This window comes from Lissotriton helveticus, chromosome 5_1 (genome assembly GCF_964261635.1).
Source record: "Lissotriton helveticus chromosome 5_1, aLisHel1.1, whole genome shotgun sequence".
NCBI classification, from domain to species: Eukaryota; Metazoa; Chordata; class Amphibia; order Caudata; family Salamandridae; genus Lissotriton; species Lissotriton helveticus.
In genome coordinates, this window is record NC_136065.1 from 1,937,765,948 (window position 1) to 1,937,788,588 (window position 22,641).

Below are 22,641 nucleotides of genomic sequence, written 5' to 3' on the forward strand. Positions count from 1 at the left end.
CAAATACAACTATAGGGGGAGGGAGAAAAGCAAAAGTAGCTAAGGGCATGAGAAATATAATAACACCCCAAAGGCAGAAAAATACTGTGGATCTGGATATTTCGCACACACTGGCTATACAGCCCGAAACATTAGCACCTATGGTGAGGACAGAAATCATGGAAACAGGAGATGAGATTGCGGATACATTGTTGGTAAAAATCGGGGCTCTGTTTAATACCGCTATTGCTCCGCTGGTAAATAGGCTTAAAAGGATTGAAAAACAACTCTCCATTTTAGAAGTAAACTGGAAGGACTGGACAGGACCGATCAAAGAATAAAAGGCACCACAATGTGCAATAATGAAAACAACTAATCCGGTGGCACAAAAGCCCAGTAACAAATAGACTCTTGCCCAAACGATGAATCAGACTGTTACTAACTTAGCAGTACCGATCCCTTTGGTCAAATCGCCTGTTGGAGGTAAATGCACAGAGGGGGTTCAAAAAACACGGGAAAATCTAGACAGCTTACTCAGAGGGGACTCAAAGTTTAGTGTATCGCTGAGAAAGCCCACTGTAAATCTACCCCCCGAAGCGAGCCCCTACGTGGTTATATTAACAGGAGTACCAGAGCTAAGAACTCCCAAGGAGGAATCCTTTGCGGCTTTGAAAAATAAGGTGTCCCATTGGTTAAACACAAATCGACCCCTCCCACCTCACATTACAAGTAGAATATTAATGGTGCGCAGAGCTCCGTGGGTGGGTACAACTACCAAAACAACTCCTGGAGATTGCATATTGGTCAGTTTTAATGATACACGTACAGTAGAGTACATATGTAATTGGACTAGCAGGAGCTACCCCGGTGTGCAGTCACCCATAGAGGTTCGACCATTAGCATACTTCTATACACGTAATACCCCATTGACCTATGAGGATGAATGGACAACTGTGACACGGCATAATAGGGGAATGGGTGCCAGACCACAGCCAAAGACAGGAGGCTAGGTGGAGAGGTGTTTATCTAGATAATCGTTATAGTTCCCTAGAAATGGTGGATTGACATCAGAGCCCTAAAAAGAAATCTACAGGACTCAAGGGGGGCAATATGAAAGATCATTATTTAAATCTATCAAACAGAACACACCCCCTAAATAACAACATAGTAACGAAATTGGTGAGTGAGAATGTATCAACACTTGAGGGAACTACAAGCTTGAGGAGATTTTGCTCAAGGAAGATCCACCCAAATCATTTGCCTAGCCTAAAATCCGATGGTCAGGATCAGGGGAGTCCCATAGATCTTATGGAAACTGAAATACCAACATTAGCTACCCCCCCCCGGTCTCAAATAACCAAGTTGCCCTCATAAAGAAGAAGGATGATAATGACTCCATTACTTCTCTTTCATGGAACATAGCGGGTCTATCGAGCAAATTAAAGGTGCTAGGCTGTGTCCCTTATATAGAACAATTTATTATTATCTGCTTTCAAGAATGTTGGGACAGGGAGGAGACCCATTTAAATGGCTTTCGTACCCTTTTTACACCGGCCAAGCTTTCAAAAAGGGGCAGCAACGCGGGGGGCTTATGTACTTATATAGCTAATACTGTAAATATCACGGTTAAAAAGAGCGCCTTAACATCAGACTATTATCAAATATTGGTCTTATCCCTGGGTGGAAAACAAACTATCATTTTGATTAATTTGTATAACAATATCCCCAGGGAGGATACAAATAAGACACTGGCAGATCTTGTGCAAAGCGTGCAACAACTGCTCGAAAACCTACAGGAGGACGTGTGTGTAGTGTTGTTGGGGGGACTTAAATTGCCATCTAAGTACCCAAAGTAATCAAGGAGTTTGTGGGATTCTAAATCTGAAAGGTGATCCCTGCACTCACTTTGAACACTCAAGTGCGGGGAGTGCTTTTAATTCCTTGATCCATTCATTGAGCTTGGGGTTTGGAAATGAATTATGTAACCCGCAGGTCCCCTTTCTACCAACTTTTATGGGCAGGGGTTGCACCACAGTGATCGACTTTGCCTTGATTTCAAATAGTCATTCTGGTTATGTACTAGGTTGTTATAGAGGGGAGTCTGTATTGAGTGACCATTACCCTATCTGCCTCTCTATTGGCTATGCCCAGAATAGTAATAAGTCTGGCAATGTTGTGGAAACCCTTTAGAAATATGGAATAGCTTTAGCTAGGCAGAATGGGTACAACATAAAGTGGAATAAGGTTGAGTCCACGAAATTTATGGCAAACTTAATAAAAGAACACCTTGATGAATTTATGATTTGTCTTACAGAGAATACTGGAAGCGCCCAAATAGTGGCAGCTTTTCAGAAGATTTCTGAAGCAATTCATAAGGCACTAACCAAACCATCTAAAAAGGGCTTAAAAATCGAGGGGGAGGGATAGTTTGATAGAGCCTGCATTAAAGCTTACGCAGCTCTAAAATCTACCCTTAAGAAAGATCCAAAAAATGTTGTTGAAATCAGAATGGCCAGAGCAAGATATCATACCGCAATTAAAATTAGGAAAACCGAATTAAAAGAGGAGGCTTGGAGGACACTACACCAAGCATGCATCTTGAGGACACGGTGGGCTTTTGGAAGGCGGTGAATGCCCCCTTCTTTATTGAAAGAAATACAGATACTTTGGAGGTGGCCATTGATGAGGCAACGTGGGTAGACCATTTTACAAACTTATATAAGAAGGATGCTAGAGTGGAACTTCCCTATAATAATCCTCAGAAGAGGGAAATGGCTAGAATACAAAGTTTATTCCCCTTGACCATCAATTTCACCTTACCTGAAATTGAGCTGGCTATAACGAAAAGCGCTGCAGGAAAAGCGGCTGGCCCAGATGGGGTGCCCGTAGATATTTATAAATCTGACATGGATCTATGGGCACCACTCTTGACTAATGTCCGCAATAGTAGTAACAATACAGGTTTTATTGATACATGGCAAGAGGCGGTAGTGGTCCCCATTTTCAAAAAGGGGGATCGAAACGATCCAAAGTGTTATCGTCCGATTTCGCTTTTAGACTCACTCATGAAAGTGGCAGGACGAGCAATATTGAATAGGCTGCAAGCATGGGCAGATGAAGTAGAAATTCTCTCTAAATTCCAGTACGGTTTCAAGGCGGGCTTAGGAACTGTCGAGCAGGGTCTAAATTTGGCCATTCTCGTAGGGAAATACGTTGTTGCAAAAAAGGGCAATCTGTTCTGGTCATTCGTCGACCTGAGTTCGGCCTTTGACTGCCTTAGTCACGAGATTTTATGGGACACTTTGGCGCAGCTTGGCATTGAAACTACCTTGTTGAATTACATTAAAGAACTATATAGGGGAGCCGGGGCCAAAGTATGTTTTGGGAACAGGGGCGAATGCACATCTGTTTTTCCTATAAGGAAAGGAGTGCGACAGGGTTGCATTCTAGCACCCTTTTTATTTAATTTATACATAAACAGAGTGGCTGCCCAACTACTTATGGATAAAATGGATTTCCCCCAAAGTAAAGGTGCCCCAATACCACTTCTTTTATACGCCGATGGCGCGGTAATCATGTCAAGAACTCAGGTGGGTCTCCAGAGAGCACTTTCTACCTTTGCGGATTATATGGGAGAGAGAGGACTAAAAATAAATATTGCTAAAACTTTTAATATGTGTTGTACATCTAAAAGATATGTCTTTTGCAACACTTTTTTTAGAAAAGTCTAAGATAGAGTCAACAGAAGTTTTTTCCTATTTAGGAATAGTTTTTAATAAAAAGGGAACATGGGTGTCGGCAGCAGAAGCGAGGAAACTAGCATTTTCTCGCGCTATTGGAGCTGTAAAGAAATTTGCTACTAAATTAGGGGCCCGTCCTATACATATTCTCCTCGACATCTATAAGTCGAAATATGTGTCTACAGTAACTTATGGTGCAGGGATATGGGGGATTACTAACATCAGAGATATTCAAATTTGCGAAAATTCGTTTCTACGATTTTTGCTGGCACTCCCACCTTCAGCATCAATTTATGTATGCCACAAAGAGAGAAGTGTCACAGTGAGAAGTGTGGCTCAATGGTTAGAGCGGCAGACCCTGATGCAGAGATCTAGCCCGGGACCAGGGTTCAATTCCCCGCCTCGGCGGGTCTTGGGCTCCAAAATTCCACGGACCTGATAATTCTCGCCTTGGTGCCTATTCCAATCATGGAGTCCCACTCTGCAACTCTGGGCAATAGCTTGCTTAATCTCCACAACGGCCCCCACAACGCTAAGGATGCCTGGCCTCCACCTTGGGGGTACCCAGGAGTGGAAACCTCACAGGGAAAGCCAGGATGGGTTCCACAGCGGTATTCGTACAATCGCCTTGAGACCCTTGCGGGTGAGTAGTGCGCTATACAAGTATCAATTTACATTTACAAAGAACTCGGGCTGTCCTATGTGTCCGATTTAATTAAAATAAGCCCGGTTTTACTTTGGCATAAAGTTTGGAACACGGAAGAAACCGCCCTTAATAGAGATCATACAGGACTGTTTGGAGCTTCAGGAGGGACAAAACATTAAATGGTTTTCCTATGTAAAGTCCTTTTTAGGTGAACTCGGACACCCTGAATACTTCTCTTCTCCGAGTACTCTAAATTCTATTTCTAGAAAAAAACTGAAAGAACAATGCTTGGAACTATTAGAGTTAAAACGATGGCACATGGAAGGGACAAAGGGCTCTGTAATACAGAATCAATTAATGTTGCACGGGAGTGGTTTACAAAAATATTTAATTCTGGTACAGAGCAGTTTCTCTAAAATGCTGTTAACGCGTTTTAGAGGGGACAGCTACTTTAGACTGGTATCGTTTCCAGAAACTAAATTATGGTTAAAAGATCTACCACCGTGCCCATGCGATGATATTTCAAAGAAATCTACTATTCATTGTGTCTTGTTCTGTAAGTTTTACTCGCTTGCAAGAAATAAATATTTAATCCATTTGCTAAAAAAGTGGGGATTGAGACAGTGCAGACCGGTCCTTTTGAAACTTATGTTGCTGGAAGATGAAATGACCATGTTTTCTGTGTCAACTTTCTTGAAAATTGTGATTAGATGCAGGAAATCTATGAACTGATCCTTAATTTAAATAACATTCACCTACCGTTTTAACATCGTTCTGTACCTTCGCATGCTAATTAATTCTGGAACAGATTGTAATCTGTTTTTATTGCTTTTTGTAATGCTTTTATGATTTTTAATATGTAAAATCGAATAAAGCTATCTTTTGACTTTGGACTTAATGCTGATATTAAATGCCTATGAATCCAGTCTATATGCTATGTAATGGCTTGTCATCACGATGTATGAATCTGTATTGTTATTATTCTATGCAAAATGATATAAATACATTAAAAAAAAAATTTGTTAAAGCTGCTGAAAGAATTCCCTGAAAAGGGAAAGACAGGCCCCACAGCACAAAATGCAAAATTAAATTAAATCAGGTTCTAGATGTCAACGATCCATAGAAGGAAGGGAAAAAAATGGCGGTGCGGATACCCATTTATTATTTTGGGAGCGGTGTATACATGTTCCTTTGTGAGAGATACAGAGCATTGGGGTGTTCCTTATGAACAGCTTTGAGACGCAGCTTCTGATCCTTCCACTACATAGCACGACTGTAAGCAGTTAAGGATTAAAAGGCAAGATATAGGCATGAACCCAAAACCCAGTCAAGCACGGCATAACTGTTGACAGTAACCTTCCACATCCCCAAAGACCATCAAATCTGTCCTCTCTAAGACATATTGTATTGTATTCCCTTAACTCTTTAAAGGAATGGGGTGCCTGCAAATTTGGGGACACTCAGTCTGTTCCTTGGGTTATTAGGCCCAGGTGAAGTTTCCAATACGAATGTAATGTGTTATTCTTGTTCTGTAAAATTACATTCTTACTCAACATCTTCTAATTATGCAGAGTTTGCGGCAACATTTAGCAAGAGCACAGGAACATGACTGACAAGCATGCAAGCAGCAGCCGTTTATAGAACTGGCGTTCGTTCCAATAGCATCCTCTCATTTAAAATGTACACGAGGATGCATTTTGCTCTAAAAATAGCTCTAGATGCAGGTCTGCATGTCATAAAAGTAAGCAGATGTTTTCTGAAAGTTTGTGCTATTACGTAAAAGCAAATTATATGAATTTCATACAGCTTTCGGTTTAGTAGGAGTTTAGTAATAGAGAAAAATTGCTTTATATTCCTAAATGTACCCACTCACTTCAGAGTTCTCTCCAAAGGGGAATGTGGCCTCAAGAAGCCGTAGGCATTCCTCTAGAGACAGGCTTGTCTGGTCCGCCAAGGTGGACACCTGAAGAATGAAAAAAAACAGATGAAACCTCAGCAAGAAGCTACCAAGACTCTACATACTCTATCACCGTTCAGACCCTTAAATCACATCTTATATGCTCTCCAGTTGCCCGCTTTCCCGTACCTTCCAGGAAACTAACAACACAATCAACATTGGATATCCATACATCCTGACAGGATTCCGTATAGGACCATGCCACCAATAGATTTTAACAATTTAAGCAAAGGTTACTCTGATGTGCTTGTAAGCAGCCTTCCACGGTCCCGTAGTTCATGCAGAACCATTTTTGCAATCGATACCCCTTTGTAACATGCCATAGCCAACTACCGGATGCACTCACTTCATTTGTTAGGTCACTCATTCCAATGCACTATTATAACGAGCAAGTCCATAAAAAGTTTCCAAGTGGCAAAACTGACGAGAAAGTGTAGGCTCTTACCTGTACCGGGAGGGTTTCTCCAGTCTCTCCATCCACAGCTGACCTAGAGCATCGGACTTCATCCTCTTCTAATCTGCGACCAGCATCAATCTCTTCATGTGCTAATTTCTCCACATCACTTTCCTTTGGTCTGTTGCTGTAATCAAAAATCTCTCGCCCAGCTCCAAGGTCGATGTCCTGCCTCCATAATATGTCAATTAGATCCAGGTCCTGAAGTTGGAAGGGGATCAGGTAGGATGGTAAAAGAGAAGAAAATGTTAGCAACACTGGCAACCCAAGTGAGCTACGCTCCAAAAGCAGTAAGCAATTTGCACACGTCAAGCCCATCAATACCACGGAACCCACACAACGAATATTAAAAACTTCATCCCTCCCCTAAGAGCAGTCTGGACGTCAGGCTAAAAATCATAAACGGCATGCATTAACAGAGCCACGTTCTTTTAAGAAATTTGCAATGGCTGCATCCTCCTCCGCCCAAACTCGGCAGAGTTAGCTCTAGGTTTAAAAAAAACAAAAACACTAACAAGACTTAGCAGTTCCAAGCCATGTTATTGTTAACATAATCGGAGCCAGGATGCTCTATTAGCATGTATGTGATGCGCGATGCCACCAGTTTGTCCAAGAAACTAAACTTGCACTACAGACAGGTGTACCTGAAGAGTGTTCTAGTTTGCGGATGCCGACAGTGACTGAAAATATGTACATTTATCAACATCAGCAAAAGATAAAAGAAAATAAATTGTAAATTGTTTGCGACATGGTTGCAATAGTGTATTAGGACTGCTCTCAATAAAGGGGAGTTTCAAATAACTTCAGGAAAAAGAGTAAAATAATTTAGAATGAGAATAAAAGTCCTAAAAATAACGTCAACTAAATGAAGGAGTACAGAAGAGAGAGAGAGAAAAGACCAAACAAGAGAGACAAATGGGGACAAGATGTGGGAAAATGACATCTACCGTACACAAGTGAAATGTACCAAATGTATGAAGAGGATACACAAATTTTCCAGATTCATCCACCTTCCCTCTACTTTCACAGCCTTTACTCACTGTATGTACCACAATGAGAACAATTTAAATGACTGGCCAATCACGGAGCTTCACCTTTAAAACTATGTTGGATCTGTCATTCCTTTTAACATGAAGAGAAAACATGCTTTAGCTACGTAATATTCATGGATTTTTTTTTTTTAATTACATTTTAGGTAGTCTGAGCAAAATTTTTACAAGAGGGTACTAACAGATCCACAAATACCAAAGAATATTACAAAGTGGAGCATAAAATATAGAAGAAAATATCCAATATATATATATATATATATATATATATATATATATATATATATATATATATATATATATATATATATATATTTTGCATATATAGAACATTTATTTGTAAAGCGCATGTTCACCCAAGGGTATCTTGGCGCTGAATAACATTTATTGTTTCCCAACTCAATGGTACTCATTTTATCAACCTCAGAAGGCTGAAAGGCTGAGTGGACTCACTGGGATTTGAACCTGTGACCATGAGGTAGAACACAGGCCCCTAAAGTGACACATTAGTCCACAAAGCCACCAGACCCCTTCACCACACACACGTAAAATGAAAGTGTAGTATTTAGAGACCATGATTTTGCATATTAATGTATATCTGATATCATGGAGACCTCACAAGTCATAATAATAGATAAAGCTAAGATTGTGTAACAAATCACTTAAATTTAATTTGGTATTTATTAATTAAACAACGCTAAAATAAAATCCACTAATGTTGAGAAGTCTTCCGTATCACTTAAGGTAATTAATCATGTGCTTGTTTAGCAGCAACATATTTTTGGTCGCGAGGACCCTCTACTGCCTTTACATAAAATTAGAAATGTTGTCAAATTGATTTGGAATATTTAAGTTAGCGTTGATGGCCAAAATCATTGGTCTGGGAAGGGTTATAAAGCCATTACCAAACATGAAGTCATTCATTCCAAACTGGGAAAGAAGATCTAGAAATGAAGAAGTTCAAAACAGCGTTAATCTACCCAATTGTCAATTTTCTCAGCTAATGCACCCCATGACCAGATCGTCTGATGCTGCTAGGGATTCACAAAGAAAACCCAAAGCCAGAATATACGGACCTACAACCTCTTGTAGGTAATTAGATTATTAGCTGAGATGGGTGGAAGAACCTCTGGTATCTTGGCACAAAGAAGTCAGGAGTAACAGAGTAAACGTGTAAAGTATTTCACTCAAATAGCAATAAAATGAAGGAAAAAAAACAAGAAAAATCGCAAATTACTTTAGAAGAATAGTACATTTTAATAACTAAAATGACAACAAAATAACAAATGCAATCAGTAAAACCAGAGTTATGAGTCTAAATAGACATTAGAAGCACAACGCGCCACTCGCAGTTATCTGACCACACTGGACATGGGGACAGTCACAAGTTCGGGCCGACCCCGGGTCTGATACAGGGACTAGGTCAGCCCCACGGAATAGTTGAATTCTCAAGGCCAGCGTGAAAGGTGCAGTTCGCATGAGAAGGGGCATGGAGCTGGTCGGGAATCACTGCTGTAGCATGAAGATCCGGTTGTTGTTTGATATTCACGGTCAGCCTGAACTTGCGACTTTCCCCTAGTCCAGTCCAGTCAGATATTGCATTTTTGTCATTTTATTTATTAAAATGAACTCTATTTCCCTAACTTGGTTTGGAATTTTTCTTGGGTTGCGTTTTCACTTTATTACTGGTTTAGTGCTACATAAATACTTTACACGTCGCCTCTAAATTAAGCCGAACTTATTTATGCCAAGCTACCACAGGGTTAAGCACAGGCTCCACCCCTTACTACTAACAACCTAATTTCCTACACCTCTCAACAGAAAAACATTCGAGGTTATGGTTGTACGGTTAGAAAAAGACAAGTCAAGTACATATTTCGTTGAAGGGTCTCTTTGAGAAAAACTAATCTCCAATAAAACATTACTTCATAGCTTACATTTGCAAAACAGCACTTGAGTGAAGCAAAAGAGTTTTGTTAAAATGTCTTTGGGGCAGATAAGACCAAAGTGAAAATATTTGGCTGTAATGACAACCAAACACTAACTATCAACATAAGAACCTCACACCAACTGACAAGCAAGCTGGTGGAGCGGTGATTAAGTGGACCTGCTGCAGCAGCAGCAGAAAGGGGACTAGCCAACATGTGAGCCATCCAAAATCAAAAACGTAACTGGAGGTAAAGAGTGAAACAGGACAAATTGCCCTACTATCAAAGACTGGTTACAGAGCTAGAATAGCATCAGGATTTTAGAACAGCCAGACGTCAGTTCCTTGAGAGATTCTGTGGCGGGACCTATAGAGAACCCTCAACCCTCAGCAAGCTTAGGCAGGTTCAATTCCTTCCAGACAATGAGACAAAATCATAGGAAACCTTTACTGAAAAAGTTATTCCTAAAGGGAGTCACACAAGTTACTGAATTACAAGGTTCACTTTTTCCACATAGGCTACTGAAATTTGGCGTTTTGTTAACAAGGTGAAATGTGTGTGTTGCTGCAGTTTGGGATGAGCCCAGCTATATCCCCAGAAGTAAAACCATACAGGTTTACTTTTTCACACCACTGTGCACATATACATTTATGCTGTGGCACTAAAAATAAACCTTTTTTTAAGCAAATGTAGATGAAAAATGCCATGGAATAATACATGCAGGTGTGTAGAACACCATCCACTCCGGCTCCCCCACCGACCCCTGCCCACACCACATCTTCAACAAAGCCGACTCCATCATCGCACCCCAACTCCGGAACATCATCAACAGCTCCTTCGCATCCGCCACCTTCCCAGAGAGCTGGAAACATGCCGGGCTGAGCGCCCTCCTCAAGAAACCCACCGCGGACACCACGGACCTGAAGAACTTCCGCCCCCATCTCTCTCCTCCCCTTTCCAGCCAAAGTCATCGAGAAGACCGTCAACAGACAACTCTCCGCCTTCCTCGAGACCAACGGATCCCTCGACCCCTCACGGTCCGGCAGCACCGAGACCGCCCTCATCGCAGCCACCGACGACATCAGGTCCCTGCTTGACAACAGAGAAACAGCTGCCCTCATCCTCCTGGACCTCTCAGCAGCCTTCGACACCGTCTGCCACCACACCCTGATACAGCGCCTCAGCAACACAGGAATCCAAGGAGCAGCCCTGGAGTGCATCATCTCAGTCCTCGCCGGAAGAACCCAGAGAGTCCTCCTCCCCCCGTTCCGATCCGCGGCCACCGAAGTCATATGCGGCGACCCGCAAGGATCCTCACTCAGCCCAACCCTCTTCAACGTCTACATGAGCCCTCTCGCAGACATCGCCCGCCGACACAACCTCAACATCATCTCCTACGCCGACGACACCCAGCTGATCCTCTCCCTCACCCAACGACCCCACCACCGCCAAAGCCAACCTCCAGGAAGGAATGAGAGACGTCGCAGAATGGATGAAGATCAGCCATCTGAAACTGAACTCCGACAAGACGGAAGTCCTCATCCTGGGACCATCTCCCTCCGCGTGGGACGACTCCTGGTGGCCCCCTGCCCTGGGCAGCGCACCCAAACCAACGGACCACGCACGCAACCTGGGCTTCATCCTGGACTCCTCCCTCACGATGACCAAGCAAGTGAACGCAGTCTCATCATCCTGCTTCAATACCCTGCGCATGCTCCGAAAGATCTTCCGATGGATCCCCACAGAAACCAGGAAGACTGTCACCCAGGCCCTCGTCACCAGCAGTCTGGACTACGGAAACACCCTCTACGCTGGAACCACAGCCAAACTCCAGAAAAGACTCCAGCGCATTCAGAACGCCTCAGCACGACTCATCCTGGACATCCCTCGCTGCAGCCACATCTCAGCCCACCTAAAAGACCTGCACTGGCTCCCCGTCAACAAGAGGATCACATTCAGACTCCTCACCCACGCACACAAGGCTCTCCACGACATGGGCCCGAAGTACCTCAACAGCCGCCTCTCTTTCTAGACACCCACCCGCCAGCTCCGATCCGCCAGCCTCGCCCTCGCCTCCGTCCCACGAATTCGGAAGTCCACCGTCAGAGGAAGATCCTTCTCCTACCTGGCAGCCAAGACATGGAACTCCCTCCCCACTCACCTACGGCTGACCCTGGATCACCTCTCCTTCAGGAAACAACTCAAGACCTGGCTGTTCGAGCAATAGCGCCCGCCCCCCCCATAGCGCCTTGAGACCCTTACGGGTGAGTAGCGCTCTATACAAATTCTTGTGTGTGATTGATTGATTGATAGAATGTAATATCATATGTTTGTATGACCGCAGAAGGAGGGGCTGTGTTGCATGACTCCCTTTTATGAATCATGGTCTATCTGAACATGCACAAACACACATAAAAGTAGAATGTGAACACCATATACAAACACATAATTGTATCTACCCTTGTGTACCTAAAGAAAAAGACCTGGTCAACTTATAGTTATTAGGTCTCGCCTATGCAGCGCTTGAGCTGTCTGTTCGAGACATGCTGTATTCAGGATATGGGGATAAAGCTCCGCCTACTTTCCACCCATCTTTTTAACCGGTTCCTATCCTTTGTAAATGGTGGCTTTTTATTGATCATTAGGCTTAGTAGTCCCTCCTTAGTACCGCCTCGTCTCTTCTTGTAACCTCCCATGAGGACACCATGTTACATGTATTGTTACGCCCTAGGTTTTAATTACAGCCTCAAGGCACTATTTTCTTAAAGACCTTCAGATAGACACTTACTTAGTCCTAAACTAGGTTGGCAGTGGTTATTTTACTCGTTAGTACATCCCACATTTATATTAGAACTTCTATAAATGTCCCTTCATCAGCTCCACATAGAGTAACTGTAATGGGTGCCCTGGTAATGTCCCGAGTGGATTATTGCAACTCACTCTACTTGGGCACAGGAGAAAAACAACTGAACAAACTGCAGGCAATTCAAAATGCCGCAGCCAGGGTTCTGTTGAACTTACCCTAACGCCACCCAACATCCAAAGTCATCAAGGAACTTCACTGGCTCCCAGTCAGGTGCAGAATACAGTTTAAGGCCCTCTGTCTGGTCCACAAATCCTTGCACGGTATGGGACCAGACGACTTTCCCAAACTCCTCCCTCGATATGTGCCATCGCGTACGCGGAGATCAGCCAATCATGATTGAATAGGTCAGCCAAAAATAAGAAGAATGCGATGGGGTGGCAGGTCTTTTTCCTACCAAGCTTCCAGGCTATGGAACTCTCTGCCCCCTGCACTGCGCTCACAAAAGTCTAAATTATGTTTTAGAAAGGCACTGAAAACCTGGCTTTTTTCTTTGCATTAAGATCTGCTCTCACCGCTCTCTTTGTCATTATAGCGCCAAAACGCCGCAGCATTCGAGCACTTTATAAGTACTTCAGTCAGTCAGTCAGTCAGTCAGTACAACCAAGTCTGGAATTACTATAATAGTTATTTTGTCACATTTCAAAGTTACTAATTGTATATATGGACATAGCTACTTGAATGTACTCATGGTACTGTCTTGCATGCATGCATTATGGGTAGGGTGGATTTACCATATCTTCTGCAGGGTGCAGTACCATATGTGACCAAAAGTTTATGATGCTCACTAGGAACCTCTCGGAGCAGCTTGCGGTACTGCACCTAGACAAGTAGTGCTGGTGCCTTACTCACTAGGGTCTTCTAGGAGCAACTTGCAGTACTGCACTGAGACATAAAATGCCAGTTCCTGGCTCACTACGCAAGCATTTGCAATGCATTAGGTCTTGCATAACTGATAGTATGAGCTATTGGCGGTGCATTATTATTTGCAAAATCTGGAGCTAATCTGGGTTTTTCCTCCACTGCCCAGTTGAGTCGTGCAAATAAAAGTCTCCCCCCCTATCTCCATTGCCTTATTTACTAACATTGGGAATGTTCAGTAAGATACAGGTTGTGAGTACTATATACAGACCTCTACAGGTTTTGAGTACTAACTAAAGAGAACATTTATATTTAAGTAATCTAAACTGTACCCTGTGAGACTGACAGGAAGTAAAATATCTAAGGGCCATATTCTTCCACGTCTTTCCTGAACTTTGAGCATCTTAAGAGGTCATAGAGGCAACTGGAATATATTACGTCTCTGGCAGCTCGGCCATTTCTCCTGGAACCAGCCCAGTCTGTGCCTCACTGCAGAGCGATGCTCACATCTTGTAGCGTTTTCCTTGTTTCAGATTAACAGAACAGAAATTAAAACATTTTAAAGTTCATTTTTACAGTGCGTGAGATTACCGGTTCTTAGCGGATGAACAGCAATATCTATCGCATGGCTCAGTGGATGCGTTCCATAACAGTACTGAACTCATGGCAGGTACACCAGAGGGAAGTGGTTGGAAAACAATGGAAGGCAAATGCTTACACAGTTGTAGATGTAAATGTAAATGTACAGGAATTTATATAGCGCAAATCACCAAGCGGTTTCTAAGCGCTTGCTTAGGGAACCCGTCCTGGTATTCCCCTGTGAGAGAACCCTGGCAGGGTATCCGCAAGGTGAAAGCCAGGCATCCCGCCGCGAGGGGCCGTTGTGGAGATTAAGCAAGCTATTGCCCAGAGTCGCAGAGTGTGAACCCGTGAATCGAGTAGGCACCGGAGCGAGAATTGTCGAGTCCATGGACATTTTAGGACTCAAGACCCCGCCGAGCCGGGAATTGAACCCTGGTCCCGGGCTGACCTCTGCTTCCAGGTCTGCCTCCTCTAACCAGTGAGCCACACTTCTCCACGAGTGTAGGTTTGCCCTTCTAGAAAGGAACCCCCTTCCCATTGCGTCTTCTTCTATTGCTAAATGTTGTCTAGTAGTAAGCACTCTTATAGGTCTCTGTTTGGCTGGAACAACAAAAGAGTTTACTGGTTTAAAGTGAGCTGACCTTGGATAGCTTGTGTTAGAATCCCCAAAAAATAGGACAAATGTGCTTGCTCCAGATTGGCAGAATGTCTGTTAAACAATGCAACACCTTGGTTGACTCAGATTATCCATTCTAGCACCAAAAGGTGGATAATATACAGTTTTACCAGCTTGGAGGGGTCAATATTTTCTGTGGGCTCAAGGGACAGCCTTGATACCAGTGTTGGCAGATACATACACAGGAGCAAGACCGTAGCTCACGGACTGCCGTCCGTCAAGGTGAGGACAGGCCTGGATTACTGGAACTCTAGCATTGTGCTGTAAGCCATGGGGATATAAAATCTTTACTGCCCGTCTGGAGAAGAGCTTGCTCACAATTAAAGATCTCCAAAATGCCCGAAAGACAGAATGCTTAAGGCATCCTTCATGCAGTTTCTTCTAAGCGTTTGCAAGAGCCATGACCCCTACTGGAGTAGCTGGCTTGGCAAAAGTAGCACAGCCCCCAGATAAGAACAGCCTAGTTCCTGGTGCTCCAGTTGCTTTTCTGCATGCTCATGTGAGCCTACACCGCTCAGATCATTATCAACCCTTGGAAGTGTGCGTCGCTGTCACTTCCAGACCGAGAAGGCAGGAAATCAGCAGTTAGACCCTGGGAGGTTTCTCGTTCCACTGGCTTGAGCCAATCTTCATTACGTGCAGTTGTGTTTTTTAACCCTAAAATTCAGTTTCCCGTTGGAACGGTTTAAGCCTTGTGGTCCAGAGAGGGCAGCAGTGCTGAAGTCCACCTCTCCCCCAAACAGACACTCCACAAAAAAAAAAAAAAAAAATGCAACAAACGTTACTGAGAAATAATTGCAAAGTCTACGACTAATTGTTTTTCAGCTCCCTGGTTGTGATTGGATTTAGACACCGAGACTTTGGACACTCTGAAATCAATTTGCTTTGACCTGGGTGAGCTACCCTTATTGTTTGTGCGTTTGAGAAACTCGGCAGCAAAAAATAAAAAATAAATAAAAAACAAGCCGAGATATAGTTGTTACACTTATTTTTGGCTGGTATTTCTATCCATTTTTCTGAACCTTCAAAGACAGCGTTATCAACATATGAAACCCTATAATTCACACTCAACCCACTGGCAGCACCAGATCATAACTTAAGCCACACAGCCACCGTACAGAAAGCCAAGTTTCAGCCCCAAAAATCCTCTAGCACTTTGTCCTTTTCAAACCCCTGTAAATAAAAGTGTAATCCTTTTCTGAAGCTAATGCACTGGATCGACAGTTATTCCCTTATTTATTGTGTCATGTTGTATCTAGGTAGCTAACCTTAACCTCTACCAGAAACTAGTGTACGCCTTGAATTTACTATCACAGGAGAGTGAAGTGCCTAATGGTAGTAACTGGGTTATATACAATGTAAGCGCTGTGGCACTGGTGGGCAGGGCCGGCCTTGGGCGAGCTGGATCCCAGGCCAAATATTCCGAGGGGCGTCGCCGCTGCCTATCCCACTTGGTCTCAACCGGGCCCCTTACAGCCTTTGCAGTCAGCCCTTCATTTACCTCCACGTAATTGTTAGCGCCCCTTTAACCTCCTTCCCTCCTCTCATCTTCCTCACACCTCCTGCCGTCACACAGCAACGATCCCCCGCCCCCACAACAAACACCAAATGTTCTTTCCGTCCAGGGCGCTGTCCCGGTCCAACCGTTTTAGGGCCGGCCCTGCTGGTGGGCCTCAGTCACCAATGGGAAACGAAACATTCCCACACAAGACATCGGCCCGTGGCCAGAGAAACCAAGAAAATGCCACAGCGTCTAGGTGCAGATTTCAACTGTAAGAATAACAGCGGTCACCCTTATTGAAGTACAAATGTGACCACTGTTTTGATGGCTGTACATCAGGAGTCTATGGGCACTGAAATAAGGGCGGGGATGTTTTGCATCGTCGGAGAACGCAGTCTCTAGGTGAGCCCTAAACGCACGGTTCGACATAAACAAAGACGGCCTGTTACCAACGCCTTTGATTCCAAAGGGCAAATAACAGACTAGGACAATGGGGACAGATTAAGTGCATAACCGCCCTGGGCAGCTGAATGAATCACCTCGCAGTTGCTCATCGCTAGAGGCGCTTGCATCAGTTGTGTTAAATGTAGAATGCAGGGAGGAGACAGGCAAAAAAGCTGTATGTTCGCAAGCTGACGCAACAAAACCAAATCCGCAGAATTCGAACAACCCCACCCCATGACATGCAGTTAGTCATTCTACCAGCCCAACTGATGCCTGCTCCTTTCGACAGAGCTATGCCATATGCTAAGCCTGTCTGATGTCTGGCTTGGCCTCATAACACCCTTCTCCCTTTTAGAGGGATACGATTACCTAACATGCAGACAGAGAAAGTCCTGGTCTTAAACACACATGCATCAGACTGGGCTTAAGGGTAGATCTGCCCCCCCCATTTCATGCATACAGATGCAGGTCTTACAGTACCAAATGTAAACATAGCCATACCTTCCTGGAATCCCCATCCGGATGTCTAATAAACACTCTGTTTACTTCCAAGCTGTGAAACTAGAGATGCTCTAGCTTCATCCCTTAGCAGGCACACATATGCTTGTCTTTAAAAAAAGACTTCCAATCAATCGGTTTCTGTAATTGTCTTTATAATTCACTTCATTTTTTGACTTGGGTACTCCAGGAAGGGGATTGAGGACAGCCTTAAGAAGCTGGTGAAGAAGAAATTTGCAGAAAAGCCTGAGGCAGGTGCTCAGTTTATTCAGAAGACCTTAAACAATTTTTCGACATGCACAGATCCTGCATCGGTAGTGCACAGCACAGACCTAGTCATTGAAGCAATTGTAGAGAACTTGACGGTGAAGAACGAGCTCTTCAGGACGCTGGACAAGTTTGCTCCCGAACACACCATATTTGCAAGCAATACTTCCTCCTTGCCCATCACAGAATTTGCAAATGCCACAACAAGGCAAGATCGGTTTGGTGGCCTTCATTTCTTTAACCCTGTTCCGTTGATGAAACTTGTGGAGGTTGTCCGGACTCCTATGACAAGCCAGGCAACAGCAGATTCCCTCACAGATTTTGTGAAAGAGTTGGGAAAGCACCCAGTAGCTTGCCAGAATACCCCTGGATTTCTTGTAAATTGTCTTCTTGTACCCTATCTGATGGAAGCAGTTCGCCTTCACGAGCGTCTATTCCCTGATGAAGGGCATGATGTTAATGCCCGAAATGCATTGGATACGTTGTAAAGACATTGCCTAAGTGAAAACTGTATATCATGAACCCGGATACACTATATTATAAATTTTGTGATACCCAAGTCAAAAAATGAAGTGAATTATAAAGACAATTACAGAAACCGATTGATTGGAAGTCTTTTTTTAAAGACAAGCATATGTGTGCCTGCTAAGGGATGAAGCTAGAGCATCTCTAGTTTCACTGTTTCATGTGTATCTATTGACGCCGTCGGACACTCGACGTCACCTGGCGGAGCACCTTAAATCGACCCAAAATTTGCATCGCACCTCGATTAAAAAACAATTTTTCAAATTTGCAGTGCATCTATCCGATTCCCATTCTGCATACTTCCAAGCTGTGGCACAAACTGATCGAGGATGTACAAATCATGCATACAAAGGAAAAGATGACCTTCCATTCAAACAGAATTAACAGAGCCAAATGGCCACAAAGGAGCAACACAAGATGCTACCAGACTTGAGCAATGCAGATTGGATATCAACTCCTCAATCTCAGAGCTTCTGCAACCAAGTAGCCGATCATTTCATTCCTAATGCTAAAGCAATACACGTACACTTACAAGGGAAAACCAAGCACGTTTTGCAAATCCACAAAGTGGGGATCATTGGAGAAAAACATACCTTTCGGTTCTCCTTCAAGGAACTATTTATTGAATCCCATGAGCTAGTGAGATCAAGTGGTACAGCAGGCACCCCCTCAGATCCTTGATCCCAAATGACATTCAACAACTAAATATCTTCAAATCAAATCTCTAACCACATTCACATTTCCTTCAGAGGTCAAAGCATCGTACATACAAGAATAACTTGAACCACGCCAACCCCCCCCCCCCCAACAACTACAGATTCATTTTCAATGCACCATTGCTTAGTAAACAGAGAGAAATGGCAGCCTTCTCCCATATCTTTAAACACATGGGAGAAAGCGTCTTGCTGTTTTACCAGCAAACAAGATTGCATCATTTCGCCTACAGAGCCCTTACAGACGGTCCTTTGGACCCTCTAGGTGCCCTGTTAACCCGCTATATGCCCACGAGAACCCTCAGATCAGCGGAGATGAACCTGCTGGTGGTTCCCCGTGTGAAGAAGGTGCGTTGGGGCAGTAGAGCATTTTCCATCGTTGCTCCCAAGCTCTGGAACTCGCTTCCACTGGAAATCAAGGCTCAACCATCCCTGTCCCTTTTTAAAAAAGCGCTCAAAACCTGGTGCTTTATCAAGGCCTACCCACAATGAGAGCATATCTGTTGGAGTTAGATTCCTTTTTGGTTAGGCGCATTGACGCCCTTTGGGCTTAGTAGCGCTATACAAATCTGTTTTCATTTCATTCATTTCAGCTAGGAGGAGACACTAAATCCATTGTGATTCCATTTGGGATGACATGAAAAATACAGTGGTTAAAGATGAAGTGACAGCATACATTCTCTTGCCCCCATCTGCAGCATTTGGCAACGTACGTAATGCATTCTTACTGAGCAGAATAAATTCTACGTATCAAAGAAAATATACTTGACTGATCAACATCTGCCTTAAAGCAGTTCAAGCATCTTTGTCCTGTTCTCCTCCAAACCATACTGCATCCACAAAGCAGTTATGCAATGATGAATTCTCTATCAAACCACTACCAGACCTCACCAATTCTTTCAACCTCTCCTCCTGCTTACCTCCTATTCCATTTGCACGTTGACTACAGTCTCTATATTTTCTCTCATACTGCCCCTACATAACCATGGCATCCTTACCTCTTCACAAATGAGAAGCATTCTGTGTACAGAACTACACAGTGAAACACGCATACCAAGTATTAAAATATCAAACAGACCATTTTATGAACACCTGTGTAACTGGGGATGGGCATGAGAGGAAGTGTGGCTTTCGAAGTCGTGATTCTAAAAGCAAAGTCAGTACAACCACAAGGATAGAGGCTTTCCAATCCTGCCTGATCTGGAGTGTAATAGGGTTTCTGGAAAAGCAAGTGGTAAACAGGGGGTGGTGACAGGCCAGCAACTGAATGTGGAGCTTTCTCAGACAGGTCTTCACCTATAACCGAGGGCAAATCGGATCCAAATGTCACAATGACTTGTATGGCTAGGTCTTTCCCAGCTACATACACCTTTCACAGACACTAAAAGTATGTCTGAAGAGTCGCCGTTTCTCCTAAGGTTACTACACCTCTAGTGTAAATTTATCCCTTTACATTTCAACTCCTTATCAAATTGCGCCTACCATACAGTGCACTGTCTGGTAGCAAAAGACCTATTATGGCCCTATAAAGAAAATACTGGGCTTTAGTCTGATCGTTGCTCGCCATTAGTTGGTTTTACTGTCACTCATTTTCTTGCTTTTTATTCAGCGGCCTTCCTCATCCATCCTCTTTGCAGTGTCCTTCCAATGCTCACTTTTAAGAACTACTAGACACAGCACCGTTTCTGCACTTCAGGTATATCGTACTTAAGCATGAGCATGGGTTATTTCCAGCTCTCTCCCTCATCTGCCCACCCGCACAAATGCTTGCTCCCTGCTCACTCTGTGCTTCTCTCATGTACTTTTTTCCCCACCACCTGTGCTCAATGTTGGTCTCTCCCTTGTATGCTTCTCTCCAGCGCTTATGTTACTGGCTTTCGAGCTTCTATGGTGATCCTTTTGAGACCAGTGTTTTTCTCCATCATATGATTCTCTGCCATCTTTCTGTTTCTCTCTCTCTCCCTCATGCGTGCAAAAAAGAAAACAAATGTTTTCATTTACCGACCCAAGTGGCATTCACCATCTTCGATCAATAAATAAAAATAAAGCGAATGGCGTCCACGTCATTACGCACACGTGCATCAGTGGTCAATATCAAAGCATGGCTAACTAATCTACAAAGCTAACTGATGACACAGGGAAAACTTATTGCCTTTGACAATGCTCCCTCCCCCCCCCACACACACAAAATATTACATAATCGAGGGGTGTGTGAAATGTGTGTACTTTGCTTTTCTCCATTATCAAAGTGGGGAGCTGAACTGTTCCTGCAAGAGGGGGGGAAAAAAAGAGGGGGAAGACTAAGGTGGACTATGTACACGCTGGCGTGACCAGAGGTGTAAATGTAACACCTGTGGGCATCCCTTTTGTTGGATGTATTTGCCTCACACACCCCGAAGGATGTCATGCTTCATCATCGGCGGTTGCTCCTCGTCGGGGGGGCGGTGCAATCCCCGACGGGCACACCTCAAAGAGGGGCACTTTGGCGGAGATCTTTTGTATCCAACTGCCCTATGGTGAAGTGTGGGTGTGTGGGCGGGGAGGCAACTGAGCCTGAGGTGAAAGTTAAAATGCAGTAAGAGGTACCGGAAACAATTTTATTCTGGTGGTCCCCCTATTGCAGTTAAAATTGTGAAAGCAAGCTCACTCAGTGTCACCTCGTTAGGTAGAGTGACCTGTGTGGAGCTCTGGAAAACAACAAGTGGTCAACATGTTTCTCGCAAACGGAATATTATCCTGCGATTCATCAGGACCTTAAAAAGTGCAAAATAATAACAGAAGGAAGAAAATTAACTCAATAACATGCCAGTGTCATGTATATGGTGTGGTATGGGTATACAGTTTACCTCCATGGGAAGTCCTATGCCTAGAGTATGAGAAAGAAAGCAAATGCACATTAGTAATACATTTCTCATTTAGAACAGCAAGGATTTGCCAACGCCAGAACGTGAATACAATGCGGCATGCTTGGGGCAGTGTGGGGAATAGTCACTACCTCTCCATGCCAGGTGGTTTCAGCGTGCAGTGTGGTGTGCACACACACTCTAAAACTATATCGGTGAGGGGGTAGAGAATTTAAAAATAATAAAAACAGCAGGCAACTATATACACACCAAGTTGGCTTAGAGTGGCATCATGACCCTAGAGTGTGCGAGTGGCGACAGCTATCATTCAGTGTGTGCTATCAAATCTAAGTGGCTCATATGGTCATGAAGTAATTAGCGCCGAACTCACCTAAGGGTTAAGGGCTAAATACCACATGGGTGATCGGCGGGTCAGTACATCGGGGGAAGCCTTCAGACTTGGCTAGAAAATAGACATGTTACAACAAGGATGAAGAAGAATGCTTCGCATAGTTCAGATATTACAGTCGAGGTGCTGCACAAGATTACAGGAAGCCGGTATTAACTAGGCTGTGAGGTGGTCATGTTACACCTAAGGTCTGGAAATACACTTTCACTGTGTTAGGTGTATTTAAATTTATTTAATGTTATAGTGTCACAGCGCGGTAAGAATTAGGGCAAAAGGATAAGCGAAAAGAGACAGGAAGCCGGTATTGGAAGCTTCCACCTGATCAGGTCTTATGGAGTGCCCACATATTAACACGTGGGTGAAGCTCCGCTTAGTTCACAATAAATTTACTGTACCAATGGACGCGCTGGTAAAATAATCAAGGAGGTCGGTAATGACCTAGTTAAAAAATAGACGTACTGTAACGGAAGTTTGAACAAGAAGGAGCGGGGTCAATGTGCGGTTTGAAAAATAGAAGCGCTACACAAGGAGTGAAGGAAGCCGGTGTTACAGCCTCCAGCCCGTCATGTCTCAGAGCGTGCTAGCATAGAAAGGGTCCGCTTCTTACCTTGCTCTGCCCGTGTCCGCGAGGAGTCACCTACCCATCTCCGCCGAGTCCGGATAGATGGTGTAGCCCTCGTGGAGTTTGTATTTAATGGAGTCCGGA

The 22,641-nt window shown here is 43.8% G+C and overlaps 1 protein-coding gene and 1 pseudogene across 8 annotated transcripts in view; one reads left to right on the top strand and one right to left on the bottom strand.

Annotated features, from left to right (window-relative positions):
- The window catches only part of NFE2L1 (NFE2 like bZIP transcription factor 1), a 165,477-nt gene that overhangs the window by 75,036 nt on the left and 67,800 nt on the right, over positions 1–22,641 (bottom strand). For all 8 annotated transcript variants that reach the window (XM_078645568.1, XM_078645563.1, XM_078645570.1 and 5 more), the window contains exons 3-4: positions 6,768–6,977; positions 6,239–6,328 (exon numbers count right to left, since the gene is read on the bottom strand). In XM_078645568.1, coding sequence (XP_078501694.1) covers positions 6,239–6,328; positions 6,768–6,977 — 300 coding nt within the window. The remainder of the gene's footprint in view (positions 1–6,238; positions 6,329–6,767; positions 6,978–22,641) is intronic.
- LOC144756525 (hydroxyacyl-coenzyme A dehydrogenase, mitochondrial pseudogene) lies at positions 17,367–17,933 on the top strand (annotated as a pseudogene).